We start from the raw sequence: 18,369 nt of genomic DNA, 5'->3' as shown, positions 1-18,369 counted from the left end.
AAAAAAAAACAGTCTTTCGGGGCGCCTGGGTGGCTTGGTGGGTTAAGCCGCTGCCTTAGGCTCAGGTCATGATCTCAGGGTCCTGGGATCGAGTCCCGCATCGGGCTCTCTGCTCAGCGGGGAGCCTGCTTCCTCCTCTCTGCCTGCCTCTCTGCCTGCTTGTGATCTCTCTCTGTCAAGTAAATAAATAAAATCTTTAAAAAAAAAAAAAAAAAACAGTCTTTCAACAATTGGTGCTAGAATAACTGGATAAACATTCGAGGGGAAAAAAACCTTTAACCATTACCCACATCACACACAAACATTAATTTGTGGTGACTCACAGACCTATACATAAAAACTAAAACTATAGTTTGTAGAAGAAAATATAGGATAATGTGGGGGGGAAAACGAACTCTGAATTACCCAACATTACGCACAAGCATTAATTTGAGATGAATTATAGACCTAAATTCAAAAACTAAAACTATAAACATTGTAGAAGAAAATATAGGATCATATCTTGATAAGTGAGATAAGCAAATATTTCCTTATGAAGTCCACAAAAAGCACTTATCTTAAAATAAAAGTATTTATAAATTGGCCTTCATCAAAGTTAAAAACTAACTTTCATCTAAAGGTACTGCAAAGAAAATAAAAGGCAAGCTACATACTAGAAGAGATATCTGCAATACATGCACTTGTCAAAGCACTTGTATCCAGAATGCATAAGGAACTCTTACAACCCAATGTTAAGAAAGAACAAACTGCAAATTTATTCCAATGGGAAAAATACTTGATACAAACACTTCACAAAAGAAGATATAAAAATGGGGAATGAGAACATGAAAAGGTGCTCAACTGTCATTAGACACTAGAGAAATGCAAATTAAAACTACCATGAGACATGACTTCATACCAACTATGATGGTAAACATTTTAAAATCTGCCAGAATGTAAAATGGCACAATCACTTTGCAAAACTACAGGCAGCTCTTAATAAATTGACATATACACTAATACTCCTACTCCATGACTCTACAACTCTACTCCTAGGAATTGAAATGAAAAATAAATTAAACATATGTCCACCAAAAGGCTTCCACAAGAATAGTTATAATATCTTAATTCATAATAGCCCCAAATGGGAAATAATACAAATGTACTGAAACAGGCGAAAATAACTTGTGGCACAATTTACGCAATGAAATGCTACTGGGTATAAACAAAAAACAACAAATCCCCGACAAAGTCAACAATAAGGTGACTCTCAAAAAAAAAAAAAAAATTATGCTTAGCAAAAGACAGACACAAAAGAATACAAACTGTAGGATTCAATTTATTTAGTTCTAGAACAAGTAAAACTAATTTGTAGAGGTAGAAATCACAATAGTTGCTTATGAGAGGTAAGAATTCAGGAAGTGTGGATGAGGAAATTTGTGGGTTGAAGGAAATGTTCAAGACCTTATTGGTGTGTGTACATTGGTCAAAATTTATTGAATGGGAACACTTGTGATTTTTGTGGAATTTGTATTCAGCAGCGAGAAAATACCACTAGATTTGATTGCCCAGAGGACACTAATGGTCTTTAAAAATAATATTAAGTAGAATGAAGAGAAAAAAGAGAATTTTAAGGGAGAAAACAAAAGCAATAGATTGAGAGAAGTTTGACTATAAAGAAGAGAATGAGGGAGCAAGAGAAAAAAGGCAAGAGGTAGATTTTGTCTTAAGGTCTGCTTAAGGCCAGATAAAGAGGCTGGAAAGGCAAGATAAAGAGGGAGCCAAATTTCTTGGTAAAATACAGAGCAAAGTCATTTGCAGAGAAGATATACAGTCAAAACTGGATGACCCAGTGTTAAAAGAAAGCAAAAATGTGTGGAGTAGGTCCTGTGGAGAAATTCCTGTGGTACAAGGAATTTTCTTCACTAATCACTGTTATAATCACGACTCTAATTGATTCTACTCAGAATTACTACCATGGCAGTTGGTTTTTCATTTTGTCGGTACTCCAAGGGATGAAGTTGAGCTCAGAGGCGACTGTAAAAAGCCATCATTCATTGGCTGAGCAAAGAGCAGAGGAAAAAAGTATGTGTCATTGTTTTCATCTCCAGGAGCAGGGAGAACTTCCATTCCTCCAAGAGAAAACTGTAAGAGGCACACTTGCAGCTTCTCCCTGCCCCCTTCCTCTCCAGTAGGCTGAAGAGAAACTGCACTGAGTGGTGAATTTGAAGAAAAAACAGAGTCCACTGGCTTAGTCCATTCTTTTCTCCCTTTCTTTCAGAGAGATTCTGTTGCCAAGATGCCCACCTTCTCCTTTTCCTTCTGTGGCTGCACTGCCCTGCTGGAGACCAGGTTGTTTAGGGGCAAAACTCTGACCTGTCCAGGTTTGACTCCAAGTCCATTAACCAACACTTTGTAGTTTAGCCAACAAACAGATCTCTCCCCCTCCCAGGTTCTAAGCAAATAGAGAAATAAGACATGGGATTTTAAAAGAAAGGATTCACACATCAGCATAGAGCTGACACGAACAGTCTCCCCATCTCTCAGTCCTCCCCTGAATAAACATACCCACCCGGTCATGGCCTTTCCTGCTAAGGAAACTGCTTACTTGATGACAGACTAAAAGGAGGACACTGAGCCATGTACACTAAATGGTTTTCCCAAATTCACCAGTAAGTCCTTCTTTCCTCTCTAAAAAGGAATGAATGGGAGGAACAAAAAGAAGAATAAAAGTAAGAACCCATAATAAGAAAAGCTAACATCCACTGAGCACTTACTATGTCCCAGGCTCAATCTTAAATATTTTTGACAAATTTGCATATTTAACTGTCAAAACAACCCTATGAATAGGCACTATTATTGTCCTCATGCTGCAGCTGAAGACACTAAGGTATGGGAAGGTGAAGAAACTTTCCCAAAGTCAGAAAATGGAATCCTGCTTGAGGAGGTGACCAGTTAGCCTACATATAGGACACAGTCTGAATACAGACAATCCAGAATTATCTATAAAATAGTGTAGACTTAACTATTTTGCAATCCTACATTTTTCAGCAAAAGCTTTCATTTCATCTTCTAAAATGTCACTATAGATTTATGCAGTTCTTTGACTATTATACTTAATACTCCAAACAGATCGAAGCTTAATAGATTATGAAATCATAGTGTTATAACTGTAAAGGTTTTAAAGTTCATCTACTCAAACTTCTTCCTTTGGACATAAGAAAGCTAAGGAGCAGTTAAATTACTTGCCCAAACTCATAAGGCCAGCGGCACAAAGATATGGCCCAGTTTGCCAGATCTTCCCTTTTCTTCATTATATCATTGATACGCAAATCCCATTGAGAAGCTGAATAAATGAAAGAGCAAGCAAACACCTACTGGCATCTTCATTGTTATAAATAGTCTTCTTCTTCAGAAATTAGATCACTTAAAATTTTTCCTAGTTATTCTGACTTAAAACATTACTTTCTCTGTGAAAATCTCCCTGGGAAGCAAAACATATTGGCTAGAAGTATAGACAAGTGAATTGGAATAGACTTTAGGTGCTGCACAAATCCCTTTGTTAAGGACTGTTCATAGTTTTGTATCCTTTAAAAATCTGGATGCTCTTATGTTGTAAAACATCTGTTTCCATTCAACAGGCAATAAAGAGAGTCTCCAAAGTCAAGTAAACCCAAGTAGGGTTTTCTCTCCATCTGTCAGGGGAAAAACCCAAGAGAGTGTTTTGCCTGCAGAAGGACGAGGCCCTCAGCTGGCTCCAGAAAGCCACTGTAACTGCAGCCCATCTGTGCAGATGTGCAGGATAAGGTGTGTAGCATTTTGTTGTTGTTGTTAATAAGAAAATGTGTGGGGGGTGGTTAATGAAAATGCTATCTTTATTTTCAAGACTTTGCTTTTACCTGACTTCTTCCATTAAGCTGAAAATGGTTTCCAGTACTTCACGAAATAAAATTTAATGTTCCCAATTCTATATGAGAGCAAACTGCAAGAACCCCAGAGTTAGGAAATCAATTTTAGAACTTTTAGGTTTCAAACCCCCACTTTCACACTTAGACCGCCAAGTCATGCTATTTTTCATTTCCCTCAAGTGTTTAAAGAATCATTTGCTTAAAAATAGCGACTTGCCTCAGTCCTTCAGATGCCTCTTTGCCAGGTACAAACCCCACAGAGAGCTAGGCCAGACAATGAGGTTGAGGTTCAGAGGACCAGGGTGGGGCTGGAAGTCTAGCTATAAACAAAATTACCTGCTGACTTCTCGAGGAATCCATGTGAGCTGATTGTTGTTCAGATTAAGCAGAATCAAATTTTGTAAGCCATCTGTTGGGAAATAATTTTAGTCACGTTAGCTATCTCTTAGATAATAACTTATAGCCACTTTTCTAAATACCGTTGTTTTTCCTTCTGGTTTCTTGCCTTGGCCAAGGCTCGTGGGGTCGCTGGTGACAGATACCCTCTTAAACTAGCTTAAACAAAATAGAGGGAATTCGTCACCAAATTAAAAAGCTAAATCACAGCGCCCAAGAGCAGAGAGCACAGCCAGGCTCACCACACACTGGAACCAGAAACTAAGCGGCACCTGAACTCAGGGTTATTTTGTTTTAGTTTAACTGAAAAGGGCTGTTCCATAAATGTTGAGCGAATAAATGAAATCCAAAGGGTCCTCCTTACTGGCGGCATTCGCCCATCCATCAGAAAAATCACGTAGCGAGAGCGGTCAAAGGCACCAGCCACCAGCACCTTAGCGGGCGCGCGGCTAGGCAGCGTGAGTGGGCAGACCTCCCGCGCGCAAGCCGGGCACGTGCACGCACACTCACGCAGGCACGCGTACCACCGTCTCTCAGCACGTGCGCGTGCCTGTGTGACGGGCTCCGCGCCCCGTGCTCCTGCCGCCTCCCCAGTGCTGCACAGCACCTTGGCACCTCGGGCAGGTGGCCCATGACTGCATCTCTTTGTGGCCGCTCAGGTGGAACTTCCTTGGGAGGAGGACGAAGGGGACCCAAAGTGTGAACAAGTGTCCCTGCAGCGCAGGAGTGACCTTGAAGAAGGACCAGTAGACGTCCTAGCACCTGGCACGGGAACTTGGGGATCTTCTTCACCTGAGGTGCAAAGGAGCTGAGGCATTCTTTGGCGCATTTCGTCGGGAATAGGTCCTCCTAGACCACCAGACTCTATGCAGAGCTCAAGGCAGAGCAGACGGACGGACTGGGGGCTTGTGTGCTTGTCCTTCTTCCCCGCTCGTCGGACTGGCACCAGTGTGTGTCACACATGGGGTGACCTGGAAAGCCTTTCCTGCACAGAATTCTGAGATGGTGCTCTACTGCAGGCCGGCCAAGAGGGAAAGGTCATGGTGTGGCTCGCCATCTGCTCTTAGAGGTCCATCTCCCAAGGCGTCACCACCAACCTTTTGAACTCAAAGTCGATGACTCAAGGCAGCTCCAGGTACACCTCCATGGCAGGTTTCTCCCTGTTAGGCTTGGCCATGACTGTGCCAGCCGCCCAACACACTGGGCCCTTAGCTCATGGGGGTAAGGGGATCTTATTAACATAAATATGTGTATATATACGTGTAATTGATATGTAATGCTACATGATTATAGGTTCATATATACATATTGGCTGTGTATGTATATACATAGGCCTTCGATTGCTCTTCATAGTTAAAGAAATGCTCATGCTGGGTCTCCTGGGCTTCTCATGTTTCTTGGACTGAACCACTAAAACAAGCTGTGATATGCAAGGACACCCACACCCCGCTCCAGACTAATACTCTTGTCTCTCGCATGAGTTTCTCAAAGTCTTCAGGGCATCTCTGAAGAACACAGAGTTTTATTTCTCATTACAGCTTCTCTCAACTTCATATTTATATTCTGTCTCTCTTTCTCTTCCTACTCCTTTCTTTCCCCCACTCCCCAGGCTTTCTCTTTTGAGTAGGTTTTCTCTAATTTTCCATACATTCATAGCCATCCTACTATTGCTGCATTTAAATGTTCATGGACCGGGTAGACGAACTGAAATGCCTACAGGAACTGAGAAGATAACTCAGAACATCCTAGTGGCCCTGGTAGGAGTGTACCAGGCAGGAGTGTGCGGAATTGGTGAGCACCTGCCTTATCTAACAGGACAGCTGCCATGCAGCCAGCCCCTGGCCATTGTTATCATGTAGGAATGTGATTCCAGTGTTGCCTAGTCTTTCTTTCTTAAAACAAAGAAGAGTGGGAGATCCATTTTGTTTGTTGTTGTTGTTGTTTTTAATGAACTCTTCTGATTTGCAAATTTAGGTACCCTAACTCAAATTTTTTAAAAGGCCGTCAAAAGAGAACCAACTTATTTGTGAACCAGTTTCAGCTCAGAAACCAGTTGAACCAGTTTCAACTCACAGGACACCAGTTGCAACCACTATCTTAGTTCATATGATGAGCTCAGACCAGTTACACTGTTTTAGATTTCTACCATAATTCCCAAGAAAAAGACTAATATCAGCCTATCTTGGGACACATGTCTAGCCCCGGCCCAGTCTGGTCTGGTCAGAGTGACTGGGTCATGTAGTACAGGCTAGAGAGCGCTCAACTCCCTGACACTAAACTACTTCTGCTCTTGGATAATAAGGACACAACATAAAACATATTCTTTGTCATTCACATGGGTTTTTCAAAGTTCAACAGCCCAAAACCAAGAAATACAGCAACTACAGACATCCAGGGGCAGTGTACACAGGTTACATATATCTTATAAACCTCCTATTTAAGGGCACAGAAGAAAAAATTTTCTTTATGGAAACCTAAATCAACGTTAACTAGGTTGCATAATATTACTTATGTAAGTCGGGTTTTAAGTTTGTCTCCACAGTATAGTTTATAAAATTGTGGTTGTTTCACACCCTTAATTTTTTCCTTATGTAAACTGTTTTCTTCCCACGTAAAGTGTAATTGAACCCTGAATCTATGGGTTTGCATATATAACATGTATAAGCATCGGTAAGTGTTTACTACAGTTCTTATTTTGAAGAACTATTTCCCCAAGAGACATGATTCATGGTTTTAAAGTAAAGAGATCAAACGAAGTCTATTTGTGCTATTTGCCAAATATTCCCCTAATTTAGCGCCCCATGCAGTGATAGCCTCAATAAATGTTACTTGATGATGACAGTGATTATATCTAGCACCCGTCTTAAAAGTTCACAAAACATATCTTTAGTTTTATTAATAAGGACAAAGACATAGAATGATAAAGTACTGTACATGGGTCAATGAAGCTATAAAAATCATCTAGATCTCTTTGTCTTGTGTTTTATCCTTAAGCCCCTCTCCCTATATTAAATAAGAAAAGTGTTCTTTGAATAGAGAAGTTTTAAGTTGAAAGGAAACACCAAAAAAGCAAAATGCCAATTATTGGATCTCATATATTTTCTTTCAAATTCTCCTTTGATTTTAAACTTAGCATCTTTTTTTTTTTTTTAAAGATTTTATTTATTTATTTGAGAGAGAGACAGTGAGAGAGAGCATGAGCGAGGAGAAGGTCAGAGAGTGAAGCAGACTCCCCATGGAGCTGGGAGCCTGATGTGGGACTCGATCCCGGGACTCCGGGATCATGACCTGAGCCGAAGGCAGTCGTCCAACTAACTGAGCCACCCAGGCGTCCCTAAACTTAGCATCTTGATCAAATATTGTAGCTTAACATTGAGACAATAAAAAGTATAAAGAACAAGAAGAGTTTTTCTTTATTTGATTTTCAGCCAGTTTCCTTGCAGGCACAGAGAAAGGGCCTCTAGATTCAAGGGTCAAAATGTACACTGATTCTAAAAAGGGAAGGTTTTCTTTTTTAGATTTTAGGTTTAGAAATTTTTTTTTCTTTTTTTTTTTATTTCCAGCATAAAGAGAAATATTTAATACTAACTTATTTTCTTAGGTCCACATTAGAGAAATAGATAATATAATAGTTGAAAAAAATGTCCCCCAAGTTCCTTAATTTCAAGAATAGTGAGTAAATATCTGCAACAAAAAAAGATCAAAAGGTAAAATATCTTTTTTTACTTTTTTACTTGTCCAATGTAAGAAGATTAGGTTTGATTCCATAATGATGCTCTTCTTTGACTAACTTACCACATGCTCCAGATGCAAATTTACAAATCTTATTTCCAAATAAATGAAGCTTCTTCAGGGATGTAAGGTATTTCACCTCTTCCGGAATTTCTTCCAAAAGATTATTTCCCAGATTTAGTACTGTCAACTGTAAACATATAGAAATTTAATGAACTCATGCATTATTCACCTTCAAATGAGATGGAGAAATAATTAAGAACTTCTGTTGATAACTTTACACCTAGAGGATTTAAAAAAAGAACAAGTGAATCCTCAAGCCAGCAGCTGAAGAGAAATAATAAAGATTAGAGTAGAAATCAATGATACAGAAAAAACAACAACAACAAAAACAGTAGAACAGATCATGAAACAAGAGCTGGTTCTTTGAAAAAAATTAATAAAATTGATAAACCCCTAGCCAGTACTTACCATAAAGAAAAGAGAAAGGACCCAAATAAATTAAATCATGAATGAGAGAGGGGAGATCACAACCAAGACCACAGAAATTATATGCCAACAAATTGGGCAATCTGGCAGAAATGGAAAAGTCCTAGAAATATGTAAACCACCAAAACTGAAAGCAGAAGAAATAGAAAACTTGAACAAACTGATAACCAGCAGCAAAATTGAATCAGCAATTGAAAATCTCCTGACAAAAGTCCAGGGCAGGATGGCTTCCCAGGGCAATTCTCCCAAACATTTGAAGAAGAGTTACTACCTATTCTTCTGAAACTGCTCCAAAAACTTCCAAATATATTCTATGAGGCCAACATTACCTTGATCTTAAAACCAAAGACTCCACTAAAAAAGAGAACTACAGGCCAATATGCGTGATGAACATGGATGCAGAAATCCTCAATAAAATACTAACAATTGAATCCAACAGTAAATTAAAAGAATCAGTCATTCACCATGATCAAGTGGGATTTACTCCTGGGTTTCAAGGGTGGTTTAATATTTGCAAATCAATCATTGTGATATATCACATTAATAAAAGAATGGATAAGAACCATATGATCTTAATAGATACAGAAAAAGCATTTGACAAAGTACAGGATCCACTCTTTTTTTTAATTAAAGGTTTTTTTTAAAGATTTTATTTATTTATTTGACAGACAGAGATCACAAGTAGGCAGCGAGGCGGGCAGAGAGAGGAGGAAGCAGGCTCCCTGCCAAGCAGAGAGCCCATTGTGGGGCTCGATCCCAGGACCCTGAGATCATGACCCGAGCCAAAGGCAGAGGCTTAACCCACTGAGCTACCCAGGTGCCCCCAGGATCCACTCTTGATATAAACCTTCCACAAAGTAGGGATAGAGAGTACATACATCAACATCGTAAGGGCCATATGTAAAAGAACTATAGCTAATATCATCCTCAACAGGGAAAAACCGAGAGCTTTTCCCCTAAGGTCGGGAACATGATAGCGATGTTCATTCTTACCATTATTATTTAACATAGTACTAACCTCAGCAATCAAATAACAAAGAGAAATAAAAGGCATCCAAATCAGCAAAGAATTCAAAGAAGAAGTCACTATTTGCACAAGACATGACACTCTGTATAGAAAACCGGAAAGGCTCCACCAAAAAATTGCTAGAACTGATACATGAATTCAGTAAAGTCACAGGGTACAAATCGACATACAGAAATCTGCTGCATTTCTCTACACCAACAATGAAGCAACAGAAAGAGAAATCAAGGAATCAGTCCCATTTACAATAGCATCAAAAACTCTAAGATAGCTAGGAATAAGCTAAACCAAAGAGGTTAAAGATCTATACTCCAAAACCTGTAAAACACTTCTGAAAGAAATTGAACATGAGACAAAGAAATGGGAAAGCATTCCTTGCTCATGCATTTGAAGAACAAATATTGTAAAAATGTCTATACTACCCAAAGCAACCTACACATTTAAGGCCATCCCCATCAAAATATGACCAGCATTTTTCACAGAGCTAGAACAAATAATCCAAAAATTTGTATGGAACCACAAAAGACCCTGAATAGCCAAAGCAATCTTGAAAAAGAAAAGCAAGGCTGGAGGCATAGCAATTCCAGACTTCAAGGTATATTACAAAGCTGTGATGATGAAGATAGTATGGTACTGGCACAAAAACATGTTTGTGAATGGAACAGAACAGAAAATGCAGAAGTGAACCCACAACTCTATGATCTACTAATCTTTGACAAAGCAGGAAACAATATCCAGTGGGGGGAAAAAAACAGTGTCTTCAACGAATGGTGTTGGGAAAACTGGACAGCCACATGAAAAAGAACATGAACTTTCTTAGAGCATACCCAAGAGAACACAAAAGAACACTACTTTCTTACAGCATACACAAGAACAAATTCAGAATGGGTGAAAGACCTAAATGTGAGACAGGAAACCATCAAAATCTTAGAGGAGAACACATAGAGGTAACCTCTTTGACGTTGGCCATAGCAACTGCTTACTAGATACATATCCTCAGGCAAGGGAAACAAAAGCATAAATAAACTATTGGGGAATGCCTAGGTGGTGCAGTAGGTTGAGCATCCAATTTTTGGTTTCAGCTAAGGTCATGATCTCAGGGTTGTGCGATTGAGCCCCCTGTCGGGCTCCACACAGTGCAGAGTCTACTTGAGATTCTCTCTTCCTCTCCCTCAGCTCCTCCTCATGCACTCTCTCATACTCCCTCACTCTCTCTCTCAAACAAATACGTAAATCTTTAAAAATAAATAAATAAATAAATAAACTATTGGTAAGGCGCCTGGGTGGCTCAGTTGGTTAAGTAACTGCCTTTGGCTCAGGTCATGATCCTGGACTCCAGGATCACAGCAGGGAATCTGCTTCTTCTGTCCTTCCCCCTTCTCATGCTCTCTCTCTTTCATTCTCTCTTTTAAATAAATAAATAAAATCTTTTAAAAAATACATAAATAAACTATTGGGTCTTCATCAAGATAAAAAGTTTCTGGGGCACTGGGGTGGCTCAGTGGGTTAAAGCCTCTGCCTTCAGCTCAGGTCATGATCCCAGGGTCCTGGAATTGAACCCCGCATCTGGCTCTCTGCTCGGCGGGGAGCCTGCTTCCTCCTCTCTCTCTCTCTCTCTGCTTGCCTCTCTGCCTACTTCTGATCTCTGTCTGTCAAATAAATAAATAAAATCTTTTTTTAAAAAAAAGTTTCTGCACAGTGAAGGAAATAACAAAAATAAAAGGCAGCCTATGGAATGGCAGAAGATATGTGCAAATGACATAGGTCATAAAGGGTTAGTATCCAAAATATATAAAGAACATCTGAAATTCAACCCCCCCAAAAAAGCCAGTTAAAAAATGAGCAGAATACATGAATAGACATTTTTCCAAAGAAGACATACAAATGACTAACAGACATGTGAAAATATGCTCAATATAACTTACCATCAAGGAAATACAAATCAAAACCACCATGAGATATTACTTCACACCTGTCAGAATGGCTAAAATTAGCAATACAGGAAACAACAGATGTTGGCAAGGGTGTGGAGAAAGGGGAACCCTCTTAAACTCTTAGTGGGAATGCAACTGGGGCAGCCACTCTGGAAAACAGTATGGAGGTTCCTCAAAAAGTTAAAAATAGTACTACCCTATGACCCAGGAATTGCACTACCAGGTATTTATACAAAGGGTACACAAGTACTGATTCAAAGAGATTCATGTACCCCAATGTTTATAGCAGTATTACCAACAATAGCCAAATTATAGAAAGAGCCCAAATGTCCACTGACTGATAAATGGTTAAAGATGTGACTATATGTACAACATAATATAGTCAGCCATAAAAAAAGAATGAAATCTTGCTATTTGCAATGACATGGCTGGAGCTAGAGAGTACTACACTAAGCAAAATAAGTCAGTCAAAAAAGACAAATGCCATATGATTTCACTTATATGTGGAATTTAAGAAACAAAGCAGATGAACATGTACAGGGGAAAAGAGAGAAGCAAACCATACAGTGAACTATTAACTGTAGAAAACAAAAGAGTTACTGGAGGGTAAAATGGGTGGGGGGATGGGTTAAATGGGTGATGGGTATTAAGGAGGGCACCTGTTGTGATGAACACTGGGTGTTGTATGTAACTGATGAATCACTAAATCCTACACATGAAACTAATATTACAAGGTATGTTAGCAAACTGGAATTTAAGCAAAAACTTGGTAGAAAAAAAAAACTAGAATAAAATAGTCTTAGTAGGTATGCTGCATGAAAAATTGATAAAATACAAGAAAAGTGTATGTCAGAATAAAAATACTGAATGGAAAAGAGGAATGTTGGGTTGAATGTGCTAAAAATAATGCAATAATTCAAACCAGTGAAAGACCAACTAAAGTGACTGCTGTTAAAAATAGCATCATTATTTTTAGTTATTGTTCTATATAAAATTCTTTCTATTCAAAATTTATATCTTTGACAATTTCCCATACATATGTGATATTACCTAACAATTTCAACTTTAAAATGATTTTATAATATGAATTTAAAGAACTTTGTTGAGATCCATGTAACCTAAGAATATGTCAGCATAATCTTAAAAAATTATTTCACATGAAATAAATAATAATTTCACATGAAATAAATAATAATGAGCTTTAAAAATAAAATTTATTTGAGCTTTGTGTTCAAACATCTTGTGTTAATTAAAGCATAATTTAATTTTTATTTAAAACACTGAACTTCATTAAAATTGTAATACAAACCATCGTAAAGGCATTTAAAAACACAATAAATGATTCACTGATAATTCACTTGAGCATCTCAAAGAGTATCCAAACATTGTGACCCACACAATCAAAACCTTTAAGAAGTTAGCAAAGGGTTCATCAAGATAAGTGTACTCTTAATCCCCTTTATCTATGTCACCCATCCCCCCACTTATCTTGTACATTTATATTGATGAACACTGAGAAATATATAGAGCAGTTGAATTATTATACTGTATGTGTGAAACTAATGTAACATTATACTTGAATTAAAGAAGAAAGGGGGCACCTGGGTGGTTCAGTCAGTTAAGTGTCTGCCTTGGACTCAGGTCATGATCTCAGGTCCTGGGATTGACCCCTGAGTTGGACTTTCTTCTCAGTTTCTCCCTCTCCTTCAGACCCAACCTCATGCATGTACACTCTCACTCTCTCTCTCCTCTCAAATAAATAAAATCTTTTTTAAAAATTAAAGTTAAAAAAAAATCTTGGCAAAGGGACTCATTTCTTGAAAATAGAAATATAGCCCAAGATCTGAGGTCCTCCTATCATACTAATGTCTGATCGGTCAGACTTGGAAGAACCACACATAAGAGAGAAAGACCCTCCTTGATCTTCTAATCTAATAAATGGATGATACAGAATTGGTCCCTAAATATTTGCATTTTTCTTTGATTTGAAATCTAATCATAACTTTCAAAATACAAAAAGAATCTTTTCTTTTACTCCCAGACAGAATTTACCATTTATATTTCATTACCAACTCGAAGTTTCATAGATTTAATATTAAAGGGTATAAAAAAGGCTTCATAGGAGACTTTTTTTATCCTTAAGGAAGCTCTATGCCCAAGGTGGGGCTTCAATTCATTGTTCCAAGATTTAGAGTCTCATATTTTACCAACTGAGCCAAGCAGGTGCCCCAGAATCATAACAGTCTCAACAAATTAATGACTTTAACATAAGGCAAGAAAAATAAGAAATTTTAGGCAAGTTATGGCTTATATTTAAATATCATTTGGTATTTGGCATTTGGTGTGGATGTATGTTAATAAATTAATGTAAAGTAGATATAGTATATTTACTAAAAAATTCCATGTCCCTAGAATTCATGGAAAAGTTTTTGCTTTTATACATGTTTTCCACTGAAAATGACCATCATGTACCTTCTTAAAGGACTTATTCTTTTTTTTTTTTTTGAGGATTTTATTTATTTGAGAGAGAGAACAAGCAAGAGCACATGTGTAAGAGGGAGAGAATGAAAGAGAGAGAGCATGAGCAGGGAGATGAAGGGGCAACGGGAGAAAGAGAAGCAGACAAGCAGACTCCATGCCCTCCTCCGCCATGACACTGAGCAGGGAGCCCAAGGCAGGGCTCAATCCCAAGATCCCGGGATCATGACCTGAGCTGAAGGTAGATGCTTAACTGACTGAGCCACCCAGATGCCCCAGCCATAGTCTTTCATACAGGTGAAGTTAAAACATATTCATGTAGCCATTCTAATGGAAAGACTTAATCCAGAGTCTGTGACTATATCAGTTTCCTATTGGACTATAACAAATTACCACAAATTCAGTAGCTTAAAACAAGGCAAATTTATTATCTCATAGTTGTGGAGGTCAGCTGAAACTAAATGGGATTCACGGACCTAATATCAAAATGTTGACAGGGCTGTGTTTCTTTCTGGAGAGTCTAGGGGTGAATCTGTGACTTCTGGCCTGCACTTTCATCTTCAAAACCAGCAATGACTAGAGAAGTCTCAAATCATATCACTTTGATTCTGTCTTCCATATTTAAAGAAACTTATACTCTGTTTTCTCTTTAGATTGTATAAATCTTTCACCCTTTCCTAAAGAACTTCACAATTACATGGGGCCTACCCATAATTACCAGTATAATCTCTTCATCTCAAGGTTAGCTATCAACCTTGATTCTATCTGTAACCTTGATTCCTCAGTGACATATAACCTAACATAATCACAGATTGTGGGGATTAGGATGTGGGCATCTTTGAGGAACCATTATATGTCTACAGCAGTGACTACTTGAAATCTCTTTTCCAAAAATCAAGTCAATTTCCTTCTTTTGCCTAAATTTAGTGAGAAATTCATAACAGTAAACTAGTTCTCAACAAAATCTGAGAACAGTAAGAAATACAAGAGTCAGGAACTGAAAGGGCTGTGAATTTATTCAATTTGCAAGCTAGTATTTCACCTGCCACCATTTCATACATGCTGGCATAAAGCATGAGACCTCTGGGCAAGAGACAAATGTCATTTTATTACCTACAGCAACAATGTCCAGAATATGGTTATTTTTGCACCAGCAATGCAAAAAGAACCAGATGATATCCGGATGTGCTGTGGACTGTGTTACAGAAGAGAAACCATGAATTTAGGGAACCTGGATCTTTTAGAATAAATCGTAACTGTGCTTGCCCTTTGCCCTAGAGGAAGACACAATTCCTAATTTCTAAGGCTACCTACTATATAAATGTTCCCCAAAACTTTGTTTAGAACAAAAATAGGCAGTGCCTCTGCCTGCAGAGAAGTTCAAAAACATAACAGACTCATGGAAAATTGTCTCCAATGAATATATGGCAACATATACTTTTAAAGTGAATAACAAAGAACCGAACTTGTGATTTCTCATACTATCAATGCTTTCCAGGTAGTTCTGAGGGCACAATCTCTATAGTGCTTATTTTGCATACTATGTCATAAGTTTTCATCTATGAGTTATATATATTGTCATTGTGTTTTACAAAATCTAAGGGCATGGCCCAGATACTTGAAAGTAACACAGTAACTTGATTTCATGGTATAGCAAAGGGAAGTCACAGGATGTAATCAAGCTTGACTATAAAGTGGGTTAGGTTTTTTGATGCTTAGAAATATATCCACAAACAAATTATGAAAAATGCAATCTAAACTGTCCATATAATCATCTATAAGGAAGCAAGTGGGTCAGTATTCATTCGAAAATATGCACTGTATGCCTACTTTGAGCCACCAGTTCCAGATGCTAGATACATAGAGGCGAATAAGACTTGTAAGATCTTTACCCTCAAGACACTTACACAATTACAGCGAGGGAACAGCAGTCCAGTGAATGAAAAAATAAATGAATGATGATGTCTCATCCCTTGAATACAACTAGATAGTTATCAAATCATTCTGAACACCCAAGAAATCCATCAGAAGTCTGAGAAAACAAATACTGTAAGCCTACAAGTAGAAAAGCAACCACCTTTTGGGAGACAGGAGGTGCAGAGATTTGATTCATGGTTTTATATAGCTGAGTATATGGCAGCAAGAAGGAGGCCTGCTTAAGGAGGCTCCCACAAAGCATTATAAGCAATGGAGTGAAAAATGGGAACTTTTACAAGTCTGCTGCACCGGGAGACATGCCTGGCTTAAAGGTGCTCAGGTGGTGAAGTGGCACAGAATCCCAGGTGTGATGCCATGATCTGAAGACCCCCTGGGTCACAAGAACAAGTGGTGCCTTAGTGAGGCACTGTTCCCAAGTGCAGGAGTGTGGAAGCCAGCTAAGAACAGCAAGTCTAGGTGCCAGCTTTCTGCTCTGTGTTGCCATAAACTGAGAACTGCTCTGCGGTTGTGTGACAACTTTCCTGGGATGGGTCCATCAAAAGGCAGAAGCATTGGGAGACTCTCCCTGGGAGGAACAGTGAGAGGTCCCTAAAAATTGGAGCTTTGAAACTCAGTCACATGCCTGAGATTTTAAAAAATAAAAATAAAAAGCTTGGACATAGGCAGGCTGAACACAGAGTTCTGACAGAAACTGGGGATATGAGTGATTGCTCTTCTGTGAGAGCTCACCGAAGAGTGGGGGAGCACAAATTTTCAGCTCCCAAGCTAGAGAGCTGGGCACCCCCATATTCATCCTGTCCATCGGTGCTGAAAGCCTTCAGGGAGCATAACAGCACCACCTAGTGGAGTCTGGAGCTGCTTACATCAAGCCCTGCCTCCCTTGGCACTCCAGGTACACTTCCACGAGGACAAATCCACCTCAGACTCAGGGCAACAGGACCCACCCCTAGAAGACCAGCACAAACAACTTGCTCACACCACGTTTACTGGTCATAGAGGGCTGCAAAGCTTCAGCTCTAGGGGACAATAGTATCTAGTATCCTTTGTACTTTTATTCTTTAGGAGTTTTGTTTCCCAGTTATTTCTTTCTTTTTTTTTTTTTTCAATTCTTTCTTGTTCTTTTTAAAGTTTAATTTATATATATTCTACTTTTTGTATCCTTTCATTGTATTTTTTATTATTTATTTATTTATTTTGGAACCTGGTTTATTTAACAACCAGACTAAAACACACCCAGGATCTGTGATTCACTGCTGCTGCTATTGTTGTTGTTGTTGTTTCTTTTTCTTTCTTCTTTTCTTTTATGGAAAAAATGATGAGATGGAGAAATTCACCCAAAAACAAAGAACAGGAGGTAGTGCTCATGGCCAGGGATTTAATCAATATGAATAGAAATAGATGTGTGAACTAGAATTTAAAACAACAATTATAGGGATACTAGCTGGTCTTGAAAAAAAGCATTGAAGACTCTAGAGAATCCCTTACTGTAGAGATAAAAGAACTAAAATCTAATCAGACCAAAATTAAAAATGCTATCACCAAGATGCAGTCCCAAGCGGAGGCCATAAGAACAAGTATGAACGAATTAGAAGAGTGAATCAGTGATACAGTAGATAAAATTATGGAAAATAAGAAAGTTGAAAAGAAGGAAAAAACTATTAGATCATAAAAGTAGATTTAGAGAACTCAGAGATTCCATAAAGCAAAATAATATCCATATTAAAGGAGTCCCAGATGAAGGAGAGCAAAAAAGGGGGGAAGGAGGTTTATGTGAACAAATTATAGCTAAGAAACCCCAGATTAGGGAAACAGGTATTTCAGTCCAGGTGGCACAGAGAACTACCCTCAAAATCAACAAAAATAGGCCAACACCACAACATATTGTGAAATTTGCAAATTACAAAGATAAGGAAAAATTCCTAAAAGTTGCTTGGGACAAGAGGTTCTTAACCTACAAGGGTAGACACATAAGGCTGGCAGCAGACTGGTCCACAGAGATCTGCCAGGCCAGAAGGACTGGCATGATATATTCAACATGCTAAGTGGGGGGAAAAATGTGCTGTCAAGGATACTTTATCCAGCAGGGTTGTCTTTCAGAATAGAAGGAAAGATAAAGAGTTTCAAGACAAATGAAAATCAAAGGAACTTGTGAACACTAAGCTAGCCTTGCAAAAAATATTAAAGGGGATGCTTTGGGTGGAAAGAGAGTCCAAAAGTAAAAGAGACTGGAAAGGAAAAGGGACAATTTATAGAGATAACAACTTTACAGGTAATACAATGGCACTAAATTAAAATCTTTCAAAAATTACTCTGAATGTAAATGGACTAAATGATCCTCCAATCAAAAAGCAAAGGGTAGCAGAATGGATAAAAAAACAAAACCCAATGATATGCTGCTTATAAGAGATTCCTTTTAGACCCAAAGACATCTCCAGATTGAAAGTGAGGGGGTAGAAAACCATTTATCATGCTAATGGACATCAAAAGAAAT

The 18,369-nt window shown here is 38.4% G+C and overlaps 1 protein-coding gene across 1 annotated transcript in view; it reads right to left on the bottom strand.

The window, feature by feature from the left end:
* LRRC69 (leucine rich repeat containing 69) overlaps nt 1–18,369 on the bottom strand; it is a 119,194-nt gene that overhangs the window by 66,273 nt on the left and 34,552 nt on the right. Inside the window, exons 2-3 of the mRNA XM_032316450.1 lie at nt 8,079–8,205; nt 4,224–4,296 (exon numbers count right to left, since the gene is read on the bottom strand). Coding sequence (XP_032172341.1) covers nt 4,224–4,296; nt 8,079–8,205 — 200 coding nt within the window. The remainder of the gene's footprint in view (nt 1–4,223; nt 4,297–8,078; nt 8,206–18,369) is intronic.

Source organism: Mustela erminea, chromosome 16 (genome assembly GCF_009829155.1).
Source record: "Mustela erminea isolate mMusErm1 chromosome 16, mMusErm1.Pri, whole genome shotgun sequence".
NCBI lineage: Eukaryota > Metazoa > Chordata > Mammalia > Carnivora > Mustelidae > Mustela > Mustela erminea.
The sequence above is the reverse complement of the archived record's forward strand: the minus strand, read 5'-3'. Positions and strand labels throughout refer to the sequence as shown.